The 8,595-nt window shown below is 50.2% G+C and overlaps 1 protein-coding gene across 3 annotated transcripts in view; it reads right to left on the bottom strand.

Annotated features, from left to right (window-relative positions):
• FEZF1 (FEZ family zinc finger 1) overlaps nucleotides 1-8,281 on the bottom strand; it is a 10,945-nt gene extending 2,664 nt beyond the window's left edge. Inside the window, exons 1-3 of one of the 3 annotated variants that reach the window (XM_017856949.1) lie at nucleotides 6,660-6,937; nucleotides 459-960; nucleotides 87-308 (exon numbers count right to left, since the gene is read on the bottom strand). In XM_017856949.1, coding sequence (XP_017712438.1) covers nucleotides 87-308; nucleotides 459-887 — 651 coding nt within the window. In that variant the 5' untranslated portion in view covers nucleotides 888-960; nucleotides 6,660-6,937. Of the gene's footprint in view, nucleotides 1-86; nucleotides 961-6,659; nucleotides 6,938-8,120 lie in introns of those variants that run through there. The other 2 variants (XM_017856948.1, XM_017856947.1) reach the window with 2 other exon arrangements.
• Between the last annotated feature and the right edge of the window lie 314 nt (nucleotides 8,282-8,595).

Here is an 8,595-nt window from a genome sequence, read left to right as displayed (position 1 = left end):
AAGGAAGGATGGAAGGAAGGAAGGAAGGAAGGAAGGAAGGAAGGAAGGAAGGAAGGGAAAGGATCTCCGTTTTGCATAGTACTTGCCTTTCCACACACTTCGCAAGTGAAAACTTTGGGCTTGGCGTTAGGAGAGCCTCGGCTGAAGTCCGAGGTTTTGAACGCGATTTTTTCCGACAGAAGCTGGGCGCTTTCTTTCATGTAATGCTGCAGCTGAGCCTGGGACAGGTCTTTGAACGCTACTCCAGAAGGGTATTTCTCCACCGCCGGGACCACCAGTTTATTCCTTTCGGCTAAATACGTTTTTGGCTGCGGGTGCAAAGGGGAACTGAGGAAGTAGGAGGCCACCGGGTGGATGTTCACGCCGGCTGCCGGGTGGCACGGGCCGTCACCTCGGTTCAGGTAGCACAAGGCGCCCATGGCGTGGAATGAAGAGTGGTTGACCACACGCGGCCTTACCAGCTTGTACTGCTGAAGCGGCAGCGCGTCGCGGGCCAGGTCGCCCTTGAGACTCAGTGCGCAGTTGAGCAGGTCGCTGCAGCTGAATGCCGGCGCCGAGGGCACCGCCGCGGGCGCAGCCGGGGCCTCCAGACTGGCCTTCCGCGGCTCGGAACTCGTCACTCCTGCCTTGGGGCTCGTGTCGTACGCCACAGGCACGAAGGGGATCATGCAAGGGATCGACGAGTTGAGATGCAGAGAGTGCTTGGGTTCCCCCTTGGGTAAGGCTCCCTGCAGGAAGTGGGGGACTGGCAGGGCCTTGGGCTCGGGGGTGCGCGCCATGATTCGTTCAATGGAGAAAGCCAAGGGTTTGGACGTGCTCATCATGTTGCCCGGAGCTGGAGCAGTCGCTAACATTTTGGTAGTCGCGTTGTGGCAGCTACTGTCCATGTCTGAGTCGCCAGCGTCCGTCAGCCGGGGCTGGCTGCGCCGTCCGTTGCCTTGTTCCCTGCTTGTCACAGACCTGCGGAGAGGGGGACGGGCACCATCACCACCAGTAGCCTCCTCCTCCTCCTCCTCCCCAGCATCACCAGCCGAACCTGCCTGCCCAGCCCAATGGACTCCTGCCAGCCCATCGCAGAGTTCTTGGCGCACCAATGACTCGGGGACAATCACTACTTATTTCTATCAATAGAAAGTGTTGTGTCAATAACGCAGCCAAGATCTCGCCAATCGTTAACTTCCAAGAGGAGAAGGTAAACTAGATAATTGCTCAATTCGCTTCCAACAGTCAACAGGAAAACTTTTTTTTTTTTTTCCTCTGCAGTCAGTAGCTACTTTTCATTGGTGAGTGAGGTTCCCCGCCCAGAAAAGGCGGGGGCGCATTCACCCGCTTGGCGCGCCCTCCCCTCAGCGCACACACTCTGCCGCGCACACTTCACTACCCTCCGCCCTCCCCCACCCCCACCCCCCTTTTGCTTCCTCTGTCTTTCTAATTCTCAATCTGCTTAACCAGGCTTTAGAGGCCAAGCAAATCTGAGATCAATTTTCTCGTTTAGCTCTAAGTGACATCATCTAAAATCATTGTGCAAGGGCTAAATAAGGAAACGGAGTCTGATTCAGGGGCAAACGCCAGGCTATATTTATCAAACGCCAAGCTCCAGAAAGCCTCGTCCAGGAAGCCTAGGCGGCGAAATCCGAGGTTTCGCTGCTTGGTTCCGCTGGGCCAGGCCCGGCCGGGGTGGGCCGGGGTCAGGTCTGTGGCACCTCCCCAGACCTCTTTCTTCCTCCAGGGCTCGGGGTTGCCCGCTCCCGGAATCCCAGAGTCTCCGCGGCCCGAACTGAGTCTGGACCGTTGAGAAGACGCCAGCAGGTAACTGGCCTCTTAAAACGCCCCTGAGAATTAAAAGCCTTGGGAGGCTTGTTAAGTGTTTGTGGTTTTGTAAAGGCAATGCCCGCTGCAATCGGCCTGGGAAAGTCGCACTTTCATCCACAAAGTTGAGGAGTTGCAAGGTATAATCGGGTGTCACACCACAAGAAACCTTGACTCGATCGGACCGCACCCAGGATACACACAGACGCGCTCGCGCGCACGCACGCTTCTGAGTTTACATTGAGAGTCTGGAAAAAGCATTTCTTTCTTAAGTACCTGCGCTCAGCTAGAGCTCTCCCGGAGCATTTTAAATACTGAATGCCGAGCGGAAAAGGGAAACAGAATGTATTAATCCCCACCCCGGCTGCCGGTGTCTGCAAGCCTCCTCTAAGCAGCGTAGGCTGCAGCCTGGGTGTCTGTGCGCATCAAAGAGACTTGCCGGCGCCGGAGTTGTGTCCACAGCTACACTTGTGCCTCCCAAAGAGCGCGCGTAGAGACCATTTCCCGTGCAACGACCCCCAGCCGAGAACTCGCCGGGTGTGGCGCCTTGGCCCAAACTCTTGGGGCGGCGCGGTGGAGTGCGTGGAAGTTTCCGGAAAGACGCCTGTGGCTGCAGCTCAGACTGTGCTGGTTCCCGCCGCTCAGGCAAGAGAGTCCAGGAGCGCGCTGGAAGCTGCGGCGCGCACCTTCCCCGGCGCAGTCCCTTGCCAGCCGGCGATCACGCAGAGCTGAACCCCGGAGCTAGGCGCTCATGGAGGGCTGCGCAGAGTTGGAAGACGCGGCAGCTGTGACCTGGCGTGAGGAGGCCAAGGGAGCTCACAGAACTGCAAGCAAACGGCGGTGGGGCCTGGACCCTGAAGTGAGTGGCCGACCGCAGCAGCTCAAGGTGCCATCTGCATGGTGAGTTAACCCCACGTGGCTGTGAAACAGGTGGTGGCGGGTGTCAGGTATTGGGCCAAGTGTAGTGGGGGCGTCCTTCTGCTAGAGCTCTGAAAAGGGTTGGCCCCGGAAGGCTGGATAACGGCGGACTAGAAACCCTGGGATTATTAAGTCCCTGTCCAATTTCACTCAAAGATAAGAAACTGGACCTTAAACGAAGGAAACTGACCTCAAAGTATTCCCTCCTCTCTACCCCATTCTCAACACATGCCAGACAAGCCACCCGGTCCCCTCCGCCCCTCTCTAGCTTTCCGCGAAAATCAGTTCCGCCTTTGCCCCAAGAGCCAAGAGGAGTGGAAAGGAAGAGAGCTTGGGCTGGGAACGCGCCTGATGTTTAACAGAAAGGCAGCGGCGCTGGGTGGGTGGTGGGAAAACTCAGAGGCTGAAGAAATGGGGGAGGGGGAGTGAGTCCTACTGGAAGTTGAGGACAACCAAGGGGCAAGACGGGGGAGAGGTCTGGCTGAACACGACCAGCTTCAGCAGCTAGGCCTGGGAATGCCTCGTTTCAGGTCGCGAGTTGGTTTCAGACTGGGGCAACTGATGCAGCAGAGAAGGGCAGAGGGCCCGGAGGGAGCAGGCAAAGAGGCACTACACTCCCGGGCGGCGCTTTGGAACCGTCCTTGGCCTGGGTGCGCCTACTCTGGATTCGCCCAGGCTGCAGATGTTCTTTCCTTTTGCTGGGGCCGGGGGGCATAGCACCTGGGCAGAGCACCTGGGCAGAGCAAGCGAAGAGGCGCCACACCCCCGAGAGGCGCTCCGGACTTGTACTTGGACCGGGCGCAGACACTCAGTATTGGTCAGCGCTGGAAATTTTCTTTCCTTTTGCTGTTGGGGCCGCAGAACTAGACTCCTCCTTTCCCCTGCTCAGACAAAGGGCACGGGAAGGGCTTTGCTGGGGCAAAGGGGGGTGGGGAGGTTCTCTGTCCCACGACAGATGGGTCGCGGTTAAGACTTTAATTGCTGACTTTTGGTCCGGATCAGATTCCTTTTCCTACCTGCCACTTCCCAACAGCGAAAAAATCCCCCTCCTGCTGCACTCCTCCGCCACAGGGCTAGGTTGAAAGAAAAAAGCCAAGAAGCGCGAAACAGCCCGGCTCTGGAAGACTTTAGAGAGTCCAGCTGACTTGTGCACAATTCGCCGGCCTCTGGAGCCTTACCTGCCTTCTTGACTGAATGTCACCAGTTTGTTTTATGCTTGTGGTGTGTCCCTCCCTCTCCCCTTCTTCTCCTCCCCCTCCCCTCTCCTTAACTGGAAAAGAGCCTTTATTTGACCTCTGTAAATTTCTCCTTTGGTGTATACAAAACTAAAAAGGAAAAAATACTGGCTAAGAGGTATGCATGCTTTGTATAGTTTATATTTCAACAGTTTGCTTTTCACTGGTCTTTTCAGGATTTGCCCTTTTGGCAAGTGTTTGAAAATGTCATGTGAGTTAACACAAATATGGCAAAGCATCAATTATACTCTTCCTTTAAGATGCCCTTGAGTTTACTAAAGACTGAAAAGATGCTTTACAACTCCAGGTCTTGATATCCAACATTTGTTAATTTTTTCAAAACCTAACCAAAAACACATGTTAATTAGCAATACTATCTCTATTAAATAAGAATTGTCATAAAACACAAAATGTATTTAGAAAGGGCTTCTGTCTTACTGTCCAATCTGTCCAGTGCTTTATTTACAAATATATTTGAAAATGACAAAAAAAGCAATAAGAACAGAGTATATTCAGCAAATTCAGAAGCTTTCAAAATGTTTCAACAGAAGTATTTTTTAATTTACTAAAACAAATGCAAGGGAGCCTTGTTTGTTAATGACAAAATAGAAACTCTTACAGTTTCTTTCGATTTTCTTTGAGGATCCTATAATTCCTTTTTTTTTTTTTTTTTTTTTTTTTCTGAGAACTGATAATTAAGTGTGCCTCCCCTTTCCATCCACGGAAAGGCAGTATTTATAACCTCAAATCCTGATGGAAGGCGAGTTTAAGTGTATAGTTTGTCCTTTATGAAATATCCTGAGGAAGTCACAGCAGTTCATAATATAAAGAGGCCAGATAACAAACTCTGTGTTAAGATCTATTTTAGAAATAGGAAAAAGTCCTGTTCTTCTAAAGTAATTTAAAATTCTCTTTCTAAGGAATCTAATTTTGACTTCAATACTTTCTAAGCTGTGTTCTTGCTATTACTAAAAAACATGCATAATTTTCACGGGCTTTTTGTTGAAGTCCCTATCACAAGCAAATGCAGTTTCTGCCTATGGTTACTGCAATTTAAAATTAAAGGTAATAAGATAACAGAGCCATACATTACCAAATAAGCCATAATCTCTAATCTCTTGTTCCTTGATATGCCACAAAATGCTATTGATTTTTTTTAATTAAAAATGGATTGGAAAATATTATAACTAATTCCACTTTCTGCCTAGTTCATTGACTTGTCCCTGGTCATGTTTTTAGAGTTTTCTGGCCTGTTCAACATCTCTGACCCCTAGCCCCTTCACCAAGAACAACAGTCTGCTTTCTCTTTGCTTTAGCTTGTGAGCTAAGGGAGGGGAGACGAAGGCATTATTATTATTCTAACATCACCCCCCACCCCAGCCCTGACACTCAAGCACATCTACACTTTTTCCTGTTTAATACATAGCACCAAATGCAACATACTGTGTTTCTAGAAGGAAAAACACATTTTTAAATTCCTCTACATTTTCTGCTCATAGTCTTTATCTCTGGTTGGTCTTTGGTTATTTCTTTTGGTGTGTGATGGAGGGAGGGTGATGGGATGGGACACAAATAGCAAAGGTCTATAAGGTTCAAGGAAAGAGTTTTTGAGTACCTCAGATTACTTAATACACAACGGGAACTAACTTTCCAGCACATTAGTAAACATTTTGGCAACAAGTTCAGATTTAAGGCTACCAGTGTGCTTTTAGTTAGTTTGGTAGCAAATAAAGAATTCTTGCTAATTTCCCAAAGCCTGTGACGGAAAATATCACAGGTTGTAAGTGTGGGAAGGGTTGGTTAACTCACAGAGCCCTCCTCTCTTTGGGGGAAGAAGTGTGAGGGTGGGTTGTTTGTCTCTAGACCTTTGTTGTTACTATTTCTTTTATATTAGAATTTCATTTAAACCCAGTGAAATTATTTCTCTCAAAACAGCATTTACATAGCAAATCAGTTTGTAAAAGAAAATGAAGAGCCCAAATGTGAGAGCTGTTAATGAGGCAGCAGGCAATGCAGACAGCGATCACTTGGACTCAGTTTGTTTTTGACCCTCCACTAATGCTGAGATTTTTCTCACCCATTCCCACAGGCCTGTGAGGTGTGTCCCTCCAGACTGAGAGGCTACGACTCAGGGCTGGACTTTGTGGAAAAAAGAAGTTTATAAAACAACCCAGTTTATCCAACCTTTACTGTGGAGCAACAGCGTCAAGCAACAAAACCCAGCAAAGTTTTGCTTGTCACTTACAAGGGTGTTACTGAAATCTGGAAGGTGAACAATTAGAAGATAGCCCAAACATGCTCTATTGCTCTACACTGAAATACTTGCCTCCAATGATAGAAAAAAATTTTTGTGCAATTAGTTGATTAGCGTTTTGCAGCAGTCCCTAGACAATTTTAAAGACATTTTGTTTGTAGTCAAAATTAAACACACACACACACACGCACACACACACAAACCATATTCAAGACACAGTTCGACTCTTTCCTTGACACTACCCACGAGGTTTGAAGCATTTTTGGATGTTATTTTCAAACTTCCTTTAGTGATCCCATGAAATACAAGTCGATAATAGAAATTCAAATAACACAGAACAAAGAACTTAGAGACCACAGAGCTTAGAGAAATGGAGAAGCAGTGGAGGTAAATACAAATCCTTGAGCCAGAAATCTGTAAGAACCGCTTATAAATTCAGTTACCTCCTGAACTCCGACCGATGGCCACTCCGGCCCGGGAGCGCCCCGCGCCGACCCGCTGGCCTTGGCCGTCTCAGCCTTCATTATCGCTGCGGCCTCTGCGCCCCCTGCCCCCGGCTGCCCAGGGGAACCAAGTTCCCGCTGCTGGCGTAGGGGCAGAGGAGCCCCGCCTCATTCTGGATTCGCTGGCCAGCGCAGAACCACTTGAAAAGAAGCCTGAAGTGAAACAGAAAAGCTGAAAACTCCCCAGCTGGGCTCTCCACTTCTCGGTTCTCGCTCACGAGTTCCAAACAGTTAAAACGACATTGGCAAGGCCCAGGGCCACCGAGCTCTGTGAGACTCCCATGGAGGGGCCAGGAACGGTAGCTCGAGAAGCTTGGAGGCGGCGGTTGGGAGTTGGGGCGCAACTTCAGTGACTGGGCGCCGCGGCGGTGCTGGGATTTCCAAGCGTCTGGCTCCCGGGGTCGGTCGACGCGGCGCTGCCTTCGATCAGGTCCCGTCGACCTCGGGCCTCTGGACCACCACCGCTCCGGCCGGCCCGGCAACCCATCCCGGGCGCGATCGCGCTCCTCCCCTTCTCCTCTGCATTCCCGCAGGTCCTGGGGCGGCTCCATCCCCCCAAGGCGGGGAGATGGCAAGGGAGGCTCCAGAAAGTTTCGGGAGGGGGCGCCGGATTCGGTTTAAGAGACCGCGTAACAGATGGTGGAGAGCTCCTGGATGAAAGTTTTTGAACAGGCACTAGCTAATAGACTTGCTTTGACCACTCAGGGTGTAATTGAAGGGTCATTTAATCTAGATGCAAGGTGAAAGAAAACAGGCCCAGGGGTGTGGCATACCTAAAGGAGGAACTAGAGCATCTTTTCACTAGGTTTGCCTGTCATTTTGACTTTCCTGGAAAATAAGTTCTCAAGTCAAATTTTAAGAATGTCTGAGGAGTATCTCTGAGTATCTCTTCCAAAAACCTTTCGTGAATTTTTTAGCCGACATCCTTCCTCCGAGAATCCTCCCTTTGAAGCCCTTTGGCCTGTGCTTAAGAGTAGTTGGGGTCACCTGATGGTCCCAAAGATACTTTTCTAACTAGATTCTCCTGTTTAAGACCTTAACAGAAAGGCCTTTCTACCTTCCCTTCTTTGGCTTTACTCTCCAATTTGTCCTTTCATTTCCGAGTTCTCCCGGTCAGTCTCCTCTAAAAAGAAGATTTCATGGCTGTTCGAAGAGGGAGATACCCCGTGGCCACGTTCCGCCGGCCTTCACAGCCTCTGTAAAAGAGGAAGCACTCAGCCACTGGCCGGCCCTCTTTTCTTGATGGAAGTGGATGCTATTCTGTTTCCTCCCTTCCCGCCCTTAGGCCTCTCCCAGACCAGATTCTGCACGCCTTGTGCGTGTTTCAAGAGTTGAGCTCTAAGATCCACTCTGAGAAAATCCCAAGAAGATCCTTGATCCATCATTAAGAAATCTTACTACCTTTTAAAATGTGATTGCCTTCTCACTTTAAATTAATTTGGAAGGTTTTTTTTTTCTCTCTCTCTTTCCACTGTCTCCTCTTAATTCAAGTTCAGTTAATTCTTTGAATTCACTAACAGTGGGCCTGCCCTCATACTTTCTCAGTAGTCCCACACAGAGGAAAAGTCTCCGGGAAACAACGCGAAGCGTTAAGCGCCCCACGCGAGTGTTGACGCTGGCAACTCGCAAACAGCATCCCGCGGCCACGGTGACCCGAGGGGCCGGCTGGCTGACGTCACGAACGCGGCCAGCTGCGGGTCCCTGGGCTGCAACCACGGCCTCTGGCTCCTGCCGGCTCTTTGGGTCGAGGGTGGGGAGGGAAGTTGAGGTCTGGGGTAAAAAGCCGGAAAAAGAAAGGAACAAGGCTGAGAATCATTCGAAGATTAAATGGGGTCGGCTCCTGTTGCTTGCGAAGACAGATGAGGAGGGGGAGAGT

This window comes from Rhinopithecus bieti, unplaced genomic scaffold, assembly GCF_001698545.2.
Source record: "Rhinopithecus bieti isolate Rb0 unplaced genomic scaffold, ASM169854v2 scaffold_42380, whole genome shotgun sequence".
NCBI lineage: Eukaryota > Metazoa > Chordata > Mammalia > Primates > Cercopithecidae > Rhinopithecus > Rhinopithecus bieti.
Note: the sequence above shows the minus strand (reverse complement) of the source record. Positions and strands in the feature narration are given on the sequence as shown.